Source organism: Heterocephalus glaber, unplaced genomic scaffold (assembly GCF_053883595.1).
Source record: "Heterocephalus glaber isolate CG9 unplaced genomic scaffold, H.glaber_assembly_v1.0 deba00000818, whole genome shotgun sequence".
Classification (NCBI taxonomy): Eukaryota; Metazoa; Chordata; class Mammalia; order Rodentia; family Bathyergidae; genus Heterocephalus; species Heterocephalus glaber.
In genome coordinates, this window is record NW_028258164.1 from 2,028,141 (window position 1) to 2,046,446 (window position 18,306).

An 18,306-nucleotide genomic window follows, 5' to 3' on the forward strand; every position below is an offset into this window, starting at 1 on the left:
GAAAATGACTTAAGGACAGAATCTTAGAAAATTACATTTAAGAATGAACGAAAGGATTGAAATAGAGAAAGTATATTAGCTTTATCTTGAAGACTAAGGAGTAAAAGAAGACATCCCAGGCATAGCAGTGAGTGAGCAAGACTAGGGAAGGAAGGTGGTGAGGCTGGGGTTTGGTGTAATGAAATAGACCACAGTGAAGGTTCTATTTATTCTACTGTATACCTGAGGGAAAGAGCAGAACGAGTCAAAGGTGTGTGCCTAAGGTGTTGGAGGCGACAAATAGAGAAAATCTTTTACTTCAACTTTTATCTTAAAATCTAGTTTTAAGAAGAGATATTGAAGGAAACAAATCTCAAGGCTCTGATCTTATGTATTACCATTTAATTTTTATTTAGAGATCAGATGTGTTACAACATAATTCCACTTTACAATTCAATGAAGAAGAAAGTATTGTCTGACTCTGAGGTACGTAATATTTCATTATGATTACTATATTGGCATTATGTTGTATATAAAATTTACATACTAGTTTTCAAACAAAAGCTGTTACAAGAATAATTTTAACTAGTTAGTAAAGAACTCCAGTCTATATATGTATTGTATATATTACAGGTTTGAGTATAATGTTGAATATAATGAAATCTAGAATGTTTTATAAGTCTGATACATTCTTTCCTCAAAGGAAGAAGAGAAGGATGCTGATGTGCCAGGAACTTCTACCCGAAAAAGGAAGGTAATGTTTGTGCTTTTGCAGAGGTACTTTATATAAATTGAAATGTATTAAGAGCTTCTTTTTCACTCTTAGCAGTTTTAAAGGCAGATTAAGTATTACTTTCAAGTCAGTTTGAATCATAAAATGAATATTTTTCATAAGAAGGTGAATGTTTTTTATTATTCAAATTACTATATTTATAGGTTAAATATCCCTAATCTGAAAATCCAAAATTAAAACGTTGAGCACTGACTTTCCAAAACCTTTGGATTTTAGAGTATCTTTGTTTTCAGATTTTTGAGTTAGGGATGTTTAGCCAGTAAAGTGTATACAGATATTCCACTTCTGGTCCTAAGTATATCAGGAAGGAGGAATATTCAACCTGTACCGAATTATATAAAATTGGATTAAAAGTATCAGTTGTATTGTATATATGCTATTTTATTAATATATTTAAACATTTTTATTTCAGGATCATCAACCTAGAAGGAGATTACGTAACAGAGCTCAGTCTTATGATATTCAAGCATGGAAGAAACAATGTCAAGAATTGTTAAATCTCATATTTCAGTGTGAAGATTCAGAGCCTTTCCGCCAGCCCGTAGATCTCCTTGAATATCCAGTAAGTATCTTTCAAAATAATTTCCTTACCTCTTAGTTAACTACTTTTTAAAATTGACTGTGGTTCATTTTCATTATTTCATATGTGTTCTCACTATCCATTTGGTTATATAGTTTTAAGTTGAATAGTGTGGTAAAATGCAAAAAAGCCCTGAATTAAATCTTCAAAGAATTAGGTTAATTATCGTAGCTCTACTCCAACAAGTTTTGTGATTTTGAGCTAGTCACTTAGTTTTTCCATCTGGCTGTAATTTTTACTAATTATTTTTTCCCATACACACCGTTATCTAGAAAAAAATAATACCTACTTTATAAGATTATAGAAATGAGAGTATATAAATAATAATTTTAAATGGTGGCAAACTGCGTAAGATGTAGGGTGGCATTATTATGTATATTCAGGTATTATATATAACCTTTATGGAATGCATTGTAAAAAGTTGAATAAGCATCCAGATATTTTTGCATGTAGTCATAGTAATAACCAAAATATAGCCTCGGGGGACTATTTTATTTAAAAGCTATTGAGGATTGTATAGTTTAAGTAATATTCTTGTTTTCAAATGAAAATTTAAAAGTGGTATAACCTAGGTTGTTATCCTCTGACTTCATTATCTTTTTAATGTATGTATTCTGGCATAATGATAAAAATACAAAAATACCAGTTGGTAAATATCATAAAATGACTTCTTGTCATTTAAAAAATAGAATCTTGAATGTGTAAGATAAATATTTAATTCTGGCCATGTGATAAATTAGGCTAGTTTGAACCTCATCTTCCAAAACATCTCCAGAACAACCAAGCTGATGTTATATAGTATTCTGGGTTTGTTTGTTGTTTTTTTTTAAGAACCTATGAATTTTCTTCTGTTTATTGCAAGCTCAGTTATATAATTTCAAAAATTAACTTATAATTTATCCACTGCTTGTAGATATTTGTGTTCTGAGCTTCTCTAAGAAAATAGCAAATAAAAATAAGCTTTGGGCCATAGTTAGAAGAGTAAAAATAATAGAATAATTCTTTCTACCAAAAAAACATTCACCAGTTATATGACAGAGTAATCTATAGATGTGACAACAGGAACAACAAATGGAATTATGCATGCCCTTCCCCAAAAATGTGAGATAATAGATTATTGTGAGGTAGCAGGGTATGGTGGCAGAAGTTTGTAATCCCAGCACTGGGGAGGCTGAGCCAGGGGGATTCCTGTGACTGCAGCCAGCCCAGACTACATAGTGAGACCTTGTCTCATAAAGGGGGGGGGGGTGTATTATGAAATAATACACTTCATCCAAAAAAGACATTCAGTATAGGGATTGCTAGTCTGTATATCATCAAGCAAAGAACTGCTGCCAATTAAACTTGGGTACATCATTTTGGTTAAGTAGTAAATTAAGGAATTAAGAAACAGAAGGAAGAAAAGATCTTATTTGAGGGAAAAGTGGAGTAAAGCATATTCAAACCAATTACATAGAATTCTGGAAGTGAAAAATCACTGAATTTAAAACTTACCAGTCAGCTTTACAGACAGATAAGATCTTTGAAGAGATTATTGGTGTAGAGATCTGAAGAAATTATATAGAATACTGTACACAGAATAAAGAGATGAAAAGTCTGAAAGAGATTGATAATGGTGGGTAGAATGAGACTATCCAAAATATATCTAACAAATTTCAGAGTGAGAATACATAGAATGGGAGAGGGGTGCTAACGGCTGACGGTTTTCTCAGTTGACAAATACTTGACAGAGTATAATATATGATAAAATATATCCTTAGTATAATATATGAGAAAAAAAAACCCTTTACCTAGAATAATAGAAGATCACAAGTTCAAAGACAATAAGACATCAAAATAGAAAAAAATGAAAGAGATCTGGAACTATAGTCCAACCCACTCATTTTACTGATGTTGACCTGGGTTCAGTTCTCCAAGATGTACAGCTATTTATTGACAAGCCCAGAACAAAAATCTGCATCCCCTATTTCCAGTGTTCCTGTTAAATGTAATATTCTTGGGGAGAAAAATACAAATTTCTGTAAAGTAAATAACTTACTTTTTTGAACTTAGAAAAAATAATGTTTTAAGAATACAGTCATCTCTTATGTATTCCAAATAATGTAAACAGTATTTGGCAAATAAAGAGGACCTGCCCTTCCTGCAAGGTAGGTAGAGAAGGGACCTTAAAGCAATTTATTTTCCTTCTGAAGTGAAGTGTGAAGACCTTGTAACAACTATTCATGATCCTTGATCACTATAAAACCTCAATTGAAGTTAATAGAATTAAAGCCTCCACATAAATGGGATGTTCCCATGTTTTCTTTGTTTTTATTTCCTCATATTATAGAATTGTGTTTGAATGAGTCAACATTGAGCCTTTAGAATTTATAGGTAGTATAAAGTTTTCCGTTTGTTGTTTTTTACAAGTATTTATTAATCGTCCTAGAATTTGTCCTTTGTGAATCCTGTGCTGAGAAATAGTAATCATAATAATGCCACTTGTTTTCTCCCCTCTAGGACTACAGAGACATTATTGACACACCAATGGATTTTGCTACAGTTAGAGAAACTCTAGAGGCGGGAAATTATGAGTCACCGATGGAGTTATGTAAAGATGTCAGGCTTATTTTTAGTAATTCCAAAGCATATACACCAAGCAAAAGATCAAGGGTATATAATTAGTTTTATTTTATACTATATAGCTACATGTTGCTTATATAAAATTGAGAGCAAAATTAACTTTCTAATTAACATAGTGTCCTACTGCCCCTTCTCAGTGTCCTCTGTGAAATAACTGCTGTCATTCTTTGATGTTTAGGGTGTTTGTTTATCTTGATGTATATGTATAGTGGTTCAATAGGTAATTGTGTACAGATTGTAAATAGAGTTCACAATCAGGAGTTTGGTCTGCATGAACCATCTGAATTCAGAGTAAAACTTTATTCTTTAAGAATTTCAACACTTGAAAAATTCTTAATCTAAACTAAAAAATAATTGTAAAATGTTTTAGTTTAGGTCTTAGAAGAGATTGGGAGAAAGGAATATCAAAAGCAATGTTTAAATTCTAGAAACACTTTACTAGAAAAATACTTAAATTTCAGTATTCACTGAGCAGGCATTTCCTTTGTAGAATATTTGAATGCAGTTTTGTGGTGTTTTTCTTTCCATAGATTTACAGCATGAGTTTGCGCCTATCTGCTTTCTTTGAAGAACACATTAGTTCAGTTTTATCAGATTATAAGTCTGCTCTTCGTTTTCATAAAAGAAATACCTTAACCAAAAGGAGGAAGAAAAGAAACAGAAGCAGTTCTATGTCCAGTAGTGCTGCATCCAGGTATGTAATTTTTTTATTTACGTAACTGATCTGTAACTTTGTCATCTAAATGATAGAACTTGGTGTTTTTTAATACTTCCTTTACTATTCCCTATATTGCAGAATGATATATTTGACATGCAAGTTCCTTTGATGTGGAGGATTTTTAATCTTTTAAACTAAAGCTTTACTAGTGTAAGTGCATAAATTCAAACTGCTAAATCTAGAAAGTAAAACAGCATTTTTAGGATACTGATGGCATCATGCTTTCTGTCATATAACTGTAGCATTTATGGTGATCCTTCACTAAATAATTCACTTTTCAAAGGCTCACAACCATATGAAATCCACTACAAATCTCATATTTTAACATATTTCATAATAGTATATTGAATTCAGCAGTATTATAATGTGTTTTAATTATTTAGACCTATAAGAATGATTGACAATGTGATCTTCCTTACAGCCCCGAAAGGAAAAAAAGAATCTTAAAACCGCAGCTAAAGTCAGAAATCTCTACCTCTCCACTCTCCACTCCTACACGATCAATACCACCAAGACATAATGCTGCTCAGATAAATGGTAAAACAGAATCCACTTCTGTGGTTCGAACGAGAAGCAACCGAGTGGTTGTAGATCCAGTTGTCATTACTGAGCAACCATCTACTTCATCAGCTGCAGCCAAGAGTTTTATTTCAAAAGCTAATACATCTACAACACCAGGGAAAACAAGTAAGACTTACAGTTTCTCAATTGAAACATGTTTGGTGGATTGTTGTTGTTGTTGTTGTTGTTGTTTAGGCTTTTACTTTGCCATGCGTTTTAGCAATTTTCTGCAGATACTGTTCCTTTACAAGTGCTGCAGTTAATAGTTTATAGTTGGGTATGCTGTTTTCTTATTTAAAAGTAGCTATCTTGGGCCGTAGGTGCAGCTCACTGGTAGAGTGCTTGCCTAGTATGCATGAGGCCTTGGGTTTGTTCACCAGCACTAAAAAATGAAAGTAAGTAAGTATAGTTCCAGAGGAAGCTTTAAGCATCTCATAGAATTTCTCCTCTTGGCTAATTTAAGCAATTCAGATCAGAAACAATCTCGGACTTTTTATTTCTGTTTATGGTCAACAAATCTTAGCTTTTAATCTTTTGTGTATGTGTTTTAGTACTAGAGAATTCTGTGAAACATTCCAAAGCCTTGAATACTCTTTCAAGTCCTGGTCAAGCCACTTTTAGTCATGGCAATAAGAACAATTCTGCAAAAGAAAACGTGGAAAAGGAAAAGCCAGTTAAACGTAAAATGAAGTCGTCTGTACTCTCAAAGGCATCCACTCTTTCAAAGTCATCAGCTGTCATTGAGCAGGGTGAGATGCTAACTGGTATGTTTCCAGATACAGCATATTTTTCTTACAAATGATGCTTTTGTTGGAGTTAGCCTTTGTCTCCACTTTTTGGGTTGCCTGCTTAAAAATCACACAGGGGCTGGGGATTTAGTTTAGTGGTGCTGCACCTCCCTTGCAAGTGCAAGGTCCTGAGTTCCATCCCTGGTTCCAGGAAAAAAACATTTTTTTTCTAGAAATAGAAGCTTTTAATATTATAAATTAGTTTTAAAGTTCATTACAACACCTTAAAAAATATATTTTCAGAATTTAAATTGAAATCAGTTAACCCAGTGTGGCATTCTTTTAAATTGTTGTTCGGTCATAAAATACAACAGACTGACCTTCACTAAATGGTAATTCATCAGGGTTGTCTGTAGTCAGGCTTTTGTTTTAGTGTACAACTTCTGGTTCCTTACAGTTAACATAACCAAGTACAGAGTTTTTTGGAAAGTTTTACAGTTGAAAGAATGGAGACAGTTACTAATAAAATATACCACATGGAGTATTAATTGGGGCCAAAGACAGTCTAATAATAAACGTTTTGTATCATGACTTCCAAAATATGTCTATGAAGTTATTTCAGCTAATGGCATTGGGATCTATCCACTTGCCTGAGCTTAGAGCTGGGGAGTCCTCCTAGCCTTCTCTTCAGTACCCAAATCTGTACAGCAGCCTCCCATCCATAACAGCTCTTAAATCTATTCTTCCATGGCCTTAATTTAGACATAAATAATTTTTTGCTTGAACTGTTTTCTTAGTTCCCTGGCTGATTTTTCTTTTTAACATAGCAGCTCTAGTCCACCTTCCCCCATTGCAGCCCAAGTGATCTTTCTGATCATTTCTCTGTAGCATATGTGTATAAATGTCCATGTACACACACACACAGAAATTAAAATTCTTTCATGCTCAAACTATATGAAATCTGATTTTAATTTTTATTTTTGCTTGTTAAACACTCTTGTGAGTCTTTCCTAAAATTCCAAATTTTCTTATCTTTTCTCCCTTTTATGTTCCAGCCATCCTAAACCACTTGAAAGTCCCTGGATATCATTGTCCCATTCTTCTTTCCTTGGAATGTCTTTTTCCTGCTCTCTCATACCTTTCAAGGTTTAAATTACCATCCTTTGATACAAATTATTTTAATACTCTTCACTCTTCTATCATAGATACATTCAAAAGGGTGTCAAATAAGAGAATTAATTTTGTCTTGATCATCTCTTATTCACCCTCTTCACTAAATGATTAGAAAAAAGCAAGGGATAATGTGCTTATTTATCCAGATTTATGAATTAGTCCTGAATTTGAGTAATAAGATTATTTTTCATAATTGAACTGCTTGAAGGAATACAAGGAAACCCCTTTTTACGAGTTAAACTATGCAAATAAACATCATTTTGTATGGTTCAAACAAAACTCATGCATTTGAATGTATAGTAAAGGTAGTAAGTGAAAGATACCTTTGTTAATCTCAGCTTTCATCAATTACAGTATTAATTTAGGTTATTTGCTCTGAATTTTGTTTCTCTCCAGAGGTCATTACTAACTTTTATTATGGATCTTTTTCTGTTACCCTTTGGTCAGTTCTTTTTCTTATTTTAGTAACAAAACAAAACTGAATTATGTCATTACATATTCCAGTATCTAGTTTGAGGGTCACACAAGAGTTCCACATAGTAAATGTGTTGTTTTTCCCTTTTAGGAGATTATAAGAACAATGCTCTTGTACCTGGAACCATTCAAGTAAATGGCCATGGAGGACAGCCATCAAAACTTGTGAAGAGGGGTCCTGGAAGAAAACCCAAGGGAGATGTGAATACCACTAGTGGTGAAGTGATACACAAGAAAAGGGGACGAAAGCCCAAAAAACCACAGTATGCAAAATCAGAAAATACAGAGCAGAATAATTTGCATTCCAACCGAGATGAAGTGATTCCTTCTTCAACAGGCAATTTTCTGCCTGAAACTAATATTGTTAAGGAGGATTTGCTACAGAAAAAGAGTCGGGGAGGCAGAAAACCCAAAAGGAAGATAAAAACACAAAAACTAGATTCAGATCTCCTAGTTCCTGCCAATGTTAAAGTACTAAGGAGAAGTAACCGAAAAAAGACAGATGATCCTATTATAGATGAAGAAGAAGAGTTTGAAGCACTCAAAGCCTCTGAACCTCACATGAGAACTCGAAACCAAGGTCGAAGGACAGCTTTCTATAACGAGGATGACTCTGAAGAGGAGCAAAGGCAGTTGTTGTTTGAAGACACCTCTTTGACTTTTGGAACTTCTAGTAGAGGGCGAGTCCGAAAGTTGACTGAAAAAGCAAAAGCTAATTTAATTGGTTGGTAACCTGAACCAAAATATTTTACTTCAAAATCTATAAAGCAGGTACAGTTAAGGAGTAAGTAGATCTAAGTCTTCTGCTTCCTTGCTGCTATGGTGGATTAGGGAACGTTATGATTTGACTTACAAAAAAAAAAAAAAAGAAAAATCTTAGAAGACACTTCACTTCTTTAAATGAATATATATAAATATATACATATATATTTTAAATGTTTGCTATTTATTGCCCTTAGGTTATGCATTTCCACATTCATTTCATTCAGTGTTTGAAACAAGATAGTGAGGACCTATTGAATTCCTGATTTATTTATGGAAGAGACATTTCTGCTACACTCTTAAGGACATAGTATTCCTAGTGATAGAGCATTTCATGTTAAAAATTATTTTTGACCAAGCAAGGTACATTTTTATTGATACAGAAGTCATGCCCCTAGGAAGACATGTTACACAGAGTAGCAGTAAATTAAGAAATGTGTTTCCTCTAAAGGTAAATAGAAAGTTCTCACCATTTAATATCCTAAAAACTTTTAGTTGTAGAATGCTCACCTACAAAGTTATCTCAAAGAGGCTTTTTGCTTTATTCCACTTCTGCCAAACTTAAGAGAAAATATACTGATGAAAAGGAAACATATCCACATTGGAAAACATTTGACTGTCTAATTTTTCAGACCTTGATTCTTATATCAATCACTCAATCTCTGTTTATTGTGCCAAAGACTGAAAATCAGTGCAGTGGAGAGCCTGTTTTTGACTGTCAGGACAGCATACACTTTTCAATATTAGAAAGGCTATTTATTCTAAAGAGCAAATTATTAAAGAGTTATGCTGAGATATATCTTTTCTTTGGGTACTGAGTAGAAAATAATGCACTGGTGGGTCCTTTGACAGAGATGTCTTAGAGAAAATGTTTTAAGTGGTTAAAGGATTCAAGGAAAATACAGGAAAAAAGGTATGAGATTTGATGTTTACTTGTTGATCTGGATTAATGTCATTTCTAAACTTTAGACATATCTGATAGGCTAAAACGGCTTACAAAGAAACGTGTCTGTGTGTGTATGTGTATATATTGATAGATATAATTAAATATATATACAAACACATACTTATATACTGTTACCCAGGTATAAATTCTTTTTTCAGGATTTTTTAGATAGTGGTAGATAAAAATAATTTTAAAATGTCATACTTTATAGTTTTAATTTTAAGGGAAAGATTGGTTATTTTCAATTATTAAAAGTTAAAATAGGCCAAATCACTTTTTATGCAATCATGTTTTATACGGTGGTCTCATTGCACATTGTGTTTTTCTGCACTTTTTACGGTATCCTTATCACGCTGGTATGTCAATATACACCCTAAAGAAAACTCCATTTAATGATTGTGCCTTGTATTCTATTATTTTTTGCATCATTAGTAAAATTTAAGTTGTCTATTGTAAATGATAACTATATGACTTAGGAGAATGTATTGCTATATGTACTGCTATGGAAAAGGAAAGCAGTTATTTATTTGTTTATGGTACACTTAGTTATTTTATACTTTAAAACCCAACATAAATACCATTTCTATTGTTTAAAAATTATTGTCCATTTTTTTAAAAGTTTAAAGAATGTAGTATTTTCTGAGGACTGGTATGGTACAAAAATGTAACCAAAATTTTCAGATACTACATTTTTAAAAAACAAGAATGGAGAAAATATGTATCAGCATGACTCTGATGTAGAAAAATAAAGTCTTTAATTGAACCGTGACAAAATATATTACATAATTATTTCTTTACTCCTTTCAGATAGGATGTTAACTATCATTTAACTGTCTTGAAGAAGAATGAAAAGTGATGCATTTGGGCTTTTTAGATCGTTTGTAACTAAATTTGTACAGAAATCCTCCTGTGAAATTAAGTAAACCATTTTCCAGATCGACTGGATTGCTGTGATTTTCCAGTTGAAAAAATAATTTGAAATTTTTCAGGTTTTTTGTATATTTATTTTTTTCTAACAAATATATTTAACTATATAATTAAAATTCAGTAGTTAAACTTCATAATGCAGAAATGGATGGCTTGGTTGTATAGAAAAATGAGTCTCAGTTACACCATTATTGAAAATAATAGTGTGTATGTTTGAAATTTGAAACAAAGTAAATAGTTGCTTTTAAGGCAATCTATTTGAAATACGTAATTTCCTGATGTTATCTGCATTGTGCTAGAAAAAAATTAATAGACTATAAAATTCATTTTTGTAAAAAAAATGTATAGTTTTTAAGGTGTGTACAGAAGGAAGAGCATACAGTCTGAGTGCAGAACCTCTAGTGTGGTGTGTGTGGGTTCCAACTCTGGAGCACAGAAATGAGTATTTGCCATCTTTCCTATCTCATGTAAATGTTCTGAAGACACTATATATTACCATATTTGGAAATTTTCAGACACTGGTTTCTTAGTAAAGCAAAATGACTTGGATCATATTATTTGTAACTGAAAAACTTAAAAATGTATTAGTAATACCAGATATATTTAGATTTTATATTTTTATAATTTAGCTTCTATATGTTACAAAAGTTGAATTAAGAAATTTAATTCACCATATTTTTGTTTTGTTTTACCATTATCTTTTTAAAATAGTAACATCATGTATGTAAGGGCAGAGAAAATACTGGCACTTGTCTTAGATGAGCAGTAAAAAACTCAAGTTTATTCAGAGTTTCAGAAATATTTGTTACTTGCATGGAATGTAGAAAGATTTTACATATTTCTTAAGTCCCCAACCCTAATGTTCTCTCTATCCCAACATTCTCGAGCCCCAGGTGAATCTTACAAGATTTAAACTTTGTCACTGGGTAGTTTAATTACAGTCTGAGAACCTTTGGCAGTAGATAGCTTCTTAAAATTTTATCTTTTGCAGTCTGCTGTTACAGTGTTGAACTATTTTCTGTGTATATTTATGATTTTAAGATGTATTGGCATTGTTTCTAATGCACAGATTCTCTACAAAAGACTCTTTGGTGTCATTATTAAAACTGTCTTTCTCCTTACATATAATTAGAATAACCAGAGTGTTTGTGAGCTTAATTAGATCACATCAGATTACATGGAATTGACTGAATATAGTATCTTTTGGAAATTAACTACATAAGATACAGTGAACAGAGAAAAGACCCTCATTCAGCCTCTATAGCTGTCCCTTGTCTGGAATATAGTAGATTAATCAAATATCTTAAGTGTATTGAGTTAACATTTTGTGTGATGTTAGTGGCAATTACATATTATAAAATGATTAATGTTACAAATCAGTCCCTCCATTTAGCAGTGTTTAATTCTGACATTCCATTTTATACACACATAGCTACCTGTATATTTCTCAAATGTAAGCTGGAAGCAATTTGGATTTTCTGTTTTCTATATAAAGAAAACATTATGAATGTTTTGGTTCGCCTGAAATTTGTTTGAATAGGTTGAAAGGACCAAGATATTTCAGTGATTTAAAAGGGCTATAAATGTTCACCTTGTATTGAGGAGGTATGATTTTAAGTCACAATAGAATTACTTTTATTTTCTGATGTGTTACCCTCTGACTTATTTAGACAATATTTCTAACAAGTTGAGCAGTGGGTTAGTTAAATGTAGGTGAGGATTTATCTTCCTGTTAAAATTGGAAAAGTATACAATTTCTCACTTCCATCCTTGCACTTCCCCTTAGTACCTCTAACTTCCAAGTGATCTGAGCTAAAATTAATACACACTAAGAAACTATTTTTGTTCATTATAATTAGCATTCCAAATGAAGTCATTTTGAACTATGTGCAGCACCTAGGAAGAGGTTGCAAAATCAGAAGTTGAGTCAGAAGACTCAAGTACTACTTAAGTGTGCTCCAGTGATAGACCTTGTACACACTAGAGTAAAAGTGACTAGAAAAATCTGAGCTATAAATATATATTTTTAGTTTTGATAGCTGTTTGGAAATACTTTTCTAATGCAGATAAAATTGATCAGGAAATTAACCTTATATGGCACAAACCAAATACATAATAGTGTGTGGCTGAGTTTCTACAGTCAAGGAGCTAACAAAATAGCTTGAAGATGGTATGTAGTATACACACATTGTCGTTACTTTCAAGAATGTGTGTTGATTTTTCACAGCAATACACTATAAAATGAGAAAACAGTTACATTTTTGGACCATATTCAAACTGTAAGAAGACAGGTCTTATAAAGAGATCTTTTAGAAAACTCTTAAATCCTGTCACAGGATATTTAGACATGTGTAGAATGTAGCTCAATTTTTAAGTAACTGACCTAGAGGGTTGAAGTTGAAACTGACACATTTTCAAATTAAAATTGTTTATTTTGTACAGAAGGTAATGTTAAACACAAGCGATTCTGTTGTATATGATAACACAAAGTTAAAAGCAAATTAATGACTTAGCTTTATTGAGGTTTTTGGTTTTCCTTCCAGACCTGGATATCAAGTTATGAACAGCAGTCTCACACCACAATAGCAGTGCCCTTTCTTTTTGTACATACTGATTGGACCTTTCTTTACTGTTACGTGGACACTTTCTATGTTAGTTTTGATGCATAATTCTTTGAATCCTTTTATACAAACTAGAATGTATGTGTAAGAATTTCTGTCCCTGCAATGTAGTAACTATAAACTTATTTTTAAATAAATAGAAAACTTGTTTTTCTAAGCTATTTTGTAAAGACTCATTTTATTTACTATTTTAAACATAAAACACTTGGTACATAATTTCAACAGGCAATTTACCAAAATAGTTGTGTAGCAGAAGTCATTAGGTAAATACAGGTTCATTAAGAGTTTCCAGGGCTGGGGATTTAGCTCAGTGGTTTCGCCACTTGCTGCGCAAGCACAAGGACCCGAGTTCGATCCCCAGTACCAAAAACAGTTTCCAATGCCCTATCTGTTATGGTTTATATCTGGACCAACCCCCCACCTCACCCCTTGCCTCATGTGCTCAGTTGGGGGAGTAGCTTTTTGTAAGGTGATTGGATTATGGGGGTGCTGGTTTGCCTTAGGTGAGGTGTCAGATGAGATGGGTCATTGCGGGTGTGGGTTTGGCCTGGAAAGATGTATCTCCCTAGCTAGTTCTCTCTGGCTGCCATGACATAAGCAGCTTCAGCCCAGGCCTTTCTGCCACGCGGTGGCATCTGTATTTAAGCCTGCCAAAAATGGACTGAAACTTCTAAAATTGAGTCAAAAATCTCTCATTTGTTGGTGTCAGATATTAAGACTCAGCAATGATAAAATGATCAAGACACTAGCAAAAAGGTAAAAATTACTATGAAGAGATTTTTGAATACTCATTTAATTAGGAAATGGCTGAAGTTTAAAAACAGTTGCTTTTTTGTGTCCACTTAAAACAATTCTATTGACTTGTTACTAAGTGATAAATATTTCAGCATTCAGATATTTTTGTAAAAGATAACAAACATTCTGCAAAAATACTTTCAATAAAATTTCTGGGAAAAGTTAAATAGACAATCCTACTTGTTAAGCAGTTGTACAGATACTGAGATCTATAAAGTGATATTTCCCTAGAAATATCAAATTAGCATTTTTATTAACTTCCTAGGAATATTCAATTTTAATCTGAAGAATATACTATGAATATTCATACTAGTATGAATATAAGTATATAGTATATTCATACTATGAATCTGTAAGAATTCAAATTAAGCACATAGGCAGTAATTAATTTTATGCTATTAATGGTCATTTCTCCCTAAAAAGTTTTGTTTAAATGATTCTGTATGAATTTTTAATTTGAAGAAAGCAGGTGACAATTCTCAGGTACCTTTTTTCTTCCTAAAATGTGCTCTTACCTAATACCTAGCATATACCTAGTGGAAACTGCCAAGAATTCATTTTCAGCATCCACTTTTTACTGATTTTGTTACAACATCAGCTTTATAATTCAATTTCCCCAGTATTTACAGTAACATTAAAGACCAAAGCACAAAACCTCTGAACCTTGAAATATATTACTTTGTAACTGCATTTGACACATTGACTATACATTGACTACTATTTGGAAGGAAAGAATGGTGGAATGGACTTACCAGTTGATTGGATTATCAATAAGGTAAAATTTGATTTAAATATCCTATGATTTTATCTCATCTGTGTACTGTCCCAGTACTCAAAGCTCTAACTTGCTTTTTCTATTCAGTCCAGAAATAAAATTTGCCTTTTAATGTGGAACTTCCAGGCAAGCTGTGACATATGACCATGGTTTGATTGTACTATGGTGTATTGCTGTCAACTTGGGAGTTGATGTGAAATATTTGATAAAGCAGTAGTCAAGATTGTCATTTTCCAGGGACACTGGGAAATCTCAAAGATAGCTGTAGTAAATAACGCTGCACTTTTTTGTTGTCTTGGCTTTGTTTTTAATAATCACAGACTTGAATAAAAACAATGCAGTATAGAATCTGCCAGAGTAGATCATATAGAAGTTAAAAAGCAACTCGGTCTCCCTTTTGAAAGTTTATTTTTTCCCCTGATGACTGAATGTAGGGCCTTGTGCCACTGAGCTGCATCCCCACCCCACAATTTATTCCTTTTTTTTTTTTTTTGAGTTTGACAAAATTTATTGGTTATTTTAGTAAAGACATTCATCTCAGTCGTTTCTCTCATCTTGACCTTAGATTAGTATTTCATTTGGGTCAAGAAAAGAGTATGTAGGAGAGGGATGTTATTTTAACAAACAGTAAAATGAACAAAAATGAAGTTTGCCTACATAAAAGTTAAATTCATGTGTCTTGGTATAATTAAATCATGTAAGAACTAACAGTTCTATATACATTTCCATTGTTTTACTTGGGGATTAATCTAAACTTAATGTAAAAGAACAACTTATTAGGCATATGCACAGGTTTCTTCTCTGGAGTTACTATTTTAAAAGATCAGCAAGTAACTACCACCAATAAGATAGCCTGAAGCTGCCTAAAAATTTAACATTGTAGGCATTCGGAAGGAAGTCACTATCATTTTTTTTTGTCTGTGACTATGCTTTCAAAGATGTGTTTAACTGTCACTTTTTAAAAGTCCATATACAATACAAAAATACAAAACACCCTATAGTACACAAATGTAATAGTATATGTGATGAGCAATTCTATGAAATGTGTTTGAAGATGCATTTTCTTTCATTTTCAGTACCTACAATATGCCCAGGCCACTGAGAAGTATGTCTATACTTAAACCGTATAATTGTTCTAATAAACCCTGCAGTGAGTTCAGTTCAAATTGGATTTAACAACTTAGTAATGTAAATGTGTAGACAAAGTTACAGAAAATGCATCTTATTGTCTTCCATCTTCTACAATGTTAATTTTGGGGGGGGGGGGGTTATACCTTTTAAAAAATAAAAACCAGCCAAATACTTAAACAGTATGTACACTTAAATTTTTGGTTGGTGGTTTTTATTTTAAAAGAAACAGCTTCCTTATGATTTGCCTCAAGTTCTGGTGGAAATGCTTGGAAGAATTAGCTAATAAACAAAATTCAAGAGAAGCACATTCAAAATATTGATTTACTTTGGTAACAAAATGGCTGTTCTTTGAAGACTAATAAAGGTAGACAAGACCATTAAAGTGAAATGGGCTATTTCAAATAGGATACTTCACATAGAAATTTTTTTTTAATTATTTTTAGTAAAAGAGCTAAGCATCTGTATCCACTGATAGCAATGCAATACCTAATAATATGATAACAAAACAAATGCCCATAAGGAAAAAAACTTTTAATTTTATCTAAATTTACTTTCGGTCAATAGTCCAGCACATTTTCCTTTCAATACAATACTTCCCCTTTCTCTATAAGGCTGTTCCTGGGAACCAGACAGTCAGGTTAGGTAATGAGGGAGTTAATTTAGCAGTAACTGCTGACAATTTTAAATAGTTATTTTTTGCTTCCCTCTTAATGTGCTAATAATTGTGTCTAAAAAAATATGCAGTTCTTAAAAAGGTACCGTTTCTGATTTCTTTATTATCTGTAACCTTTGGGAACTAATCACATGAAACTACAAAATTAGCAGATGTCTTGAAATCTGTATATAAAACATAAATTACCTCTAAATTCAAACTCTCATTAATGTACCACTCAATCTTTTAAAAAAAACTGAAAAAGGAAAAGAAAAAGCGGCTCCAAAGATAGCCTTATACCATTTTTAAAAAGGAAACTGTTCCTTTTAACTCTACACCCACCCCACACCCCAATTCAAAACACATCATTTAATTGTCTTGATCATGATTTCCAAGATGAGATTTTACCTTTCGTTCCCATAGCTTCTGGTTATCAGAAAACCCATGCTTTCCTTTATTGAAAGAGGTTGGTCCGGCTGATGTTGATGTATCCCTTCCAATCTTCTTCATCCTCATCTTTGCTTCTGGAGGCATTTCCTCTGGTTCACTGTCTTAATCTTCTTTAAAAGTTAGGGGCCCGGGATTTAGCTCAGTGGTTTCGCCGCCTGCTGAGCAAGCTCAAGGACCCGAGTTCGATCCCCGGTACCAAAAGAAAAAAAAAAAAAGACTTCAATAAAAGCTGGTGCTACCGGAAAGGGTTTTTGGAGCAAGAGTTGGAAGAGTTTCTTTAGGCTTACTTGATCCAAGTTTGATGGATATAGCTGATGCTTTGTTTTCTGACTACCTGTGGCAAATCCAAACTTGGAGATCTTTGTAGGTTTTGTTGGGAGGTCTGCAGCTGCTTCTTCAGCTGATCGCTTCTCAGCGCTGCGACTGGAACTTTCCCCTCCATTACTTCGGCAGCTCCAGCTCACCTTGGCTACTCAGGCTTCTCCTCTCCTGCTTTTCAGTCCAGCATTTTCCCTGCTCCGGAGGGGACCCCCCTACAGCCATGTCCCCCACAATTTATTCTTTTAATACCCAAATTCTAGTTTTGTCTTGACATAGTACTTGCCAGTAAAGATTTCACCAGTTTTCCCTACCTGCGCCCCTCACACACTTTTTTTGGTACCGGGGCTCGAACTCGGGACCTTGGGCTTGTGCAGCAGGCTGCGAAAGCACTGAGCTAAATCCCTGGCCCCCTTCACACACTTCTTGTAAGTGCATCAAAGCACAGAATGCTTTGCCAAATTTTTATCTCACTTTATAGTTTCTAATTCCACTTACAGATAGTGACGCTTTTTGTACTTTCTAACATTGGCACATTAGAATGAAACTCTGCCCCTGGGGCGGGGGAACTTGTTTTTGATAGGAGGCCTCACTACTCACTAGTTCAGATTGGCCTTGTACTTACTCACTATGAACCCCAGACTGGCCTCAAACTCTGCAATCCTCCTGCCTCAGCCTCCCAAGAGCTGGGATTTACAGGCATGTACCACCACACCCAGTCAGAGTTTATTTTCCTGAATAGTGTTTTTCTCTTATCACTATTGGTGTTTCTCAGCTATGTTAATTACAAATTTTAACCCAGAGAAACCAACTTGTTTCAGTGAGAAAACTGAAAGGAATTTAACTTAATCATACATAAATACTTTTGTTGAAGGGAAAGCTCACTAGTATTGCAATTAGTCCCTTATTGAGAAAGCAAATGCAGTCTTCATTTAAATTTTTTTCAATAGGCTAGTGTTATACTCTATACTTAATACAGAAAAAATATATAGCTATTATAATTATAGAAATTAATGGATTTCTGTGATATTTCCATACATGCATATATCGTGTGTTTATCATGTCCCTCATGCTCTCCCCCCATTCTCAGCTCCCAACCAGCACCCTTCCCAGTCCCTAAAACTCTCATAACTTGCCCCCCTCAGACTCTTCCTCATTTCTAGTGATTACTGTTCCATTCTAAATTTCTCCAGGGTTATCCTACTGGTTTCCAAAAATGAGTAAGAATGTGGTATTTTTCTGTGTCTGGCTAATTTCACTCAACGTAATGATCATCTCCAGTTCAGCCCATTTTTTCCGCA

General features: G+C 33.4%; 1 protein-coding gene and 1 pseudogene across 5 annotated transcripts in view; one reads left to right on the top strand and one right to left on the bottom strand.

Annotated features, from left to right (window-relative positions):
- Positions 1 to 13,041, top strand: part of Phip (PHIP subunit of CUL4-Ring ligase complex) — a 105,147-nt gene extending 92,106 nt beyond the window's left edge. For 3 of the 4 annotated variants that reach the window (XM_087207748.1, XM_087207749.1, XM_087207751.1), the window contains 8 exons: positions 396 to 465; positions 683 to 733; positions 1,185 to 1,334; positions 3,852 to 4,004; positions 4,505 to 4,668; positions 5,114 to 5,379; positions 5,805 to 6,017; positions 7,720 to 13,041. In XM_087207748.1, the coding sequence (XP_087063874.1) occupies positions 396 to 465; positions 683 to 733; positions 1,185 to 1,334; positions 3,852 to 4,004; positions 4,505 to 4,668; positions 5,114 to 5,379; positions 5,805 to 6,017; positions 7,720 to 8,360 (1,708 nt within the window). In that variant the 3' untranslated portion in view covers positions 8,361 to 13,041. The remainder of the gene's footprint in view (positions 1 to 395; positions 466 to 682; positions 734 to 1,184; positions 1,335 to 3,851; positions 4,005 to 4,504; positions 4,669 to 5,113; positions 5,380 to 5,804; positions 6,018 to 7,719) is intronic. The other variant, XM_087207750.1, reaches the window with a different exon arrangement.
- A 1,020-nt stretch (positions 13,042 to 14,061) lies between these two features.
- On the bottom strand, positions 14,062 to 17,195 carry LOC147828928 (PEST proteolytic signal-containing nuclear protein pseudogene; annotated as a pseudogene). Its single transcript, XR_015449941.1, has one exon. The product of XR_015449941.1 is annotated as a PEST proteolytic signal-containing nuclear protein pseudogene (transcript).
- Positions 17,196 to 18,306: the final 1,111 nt, after the last annotated feature.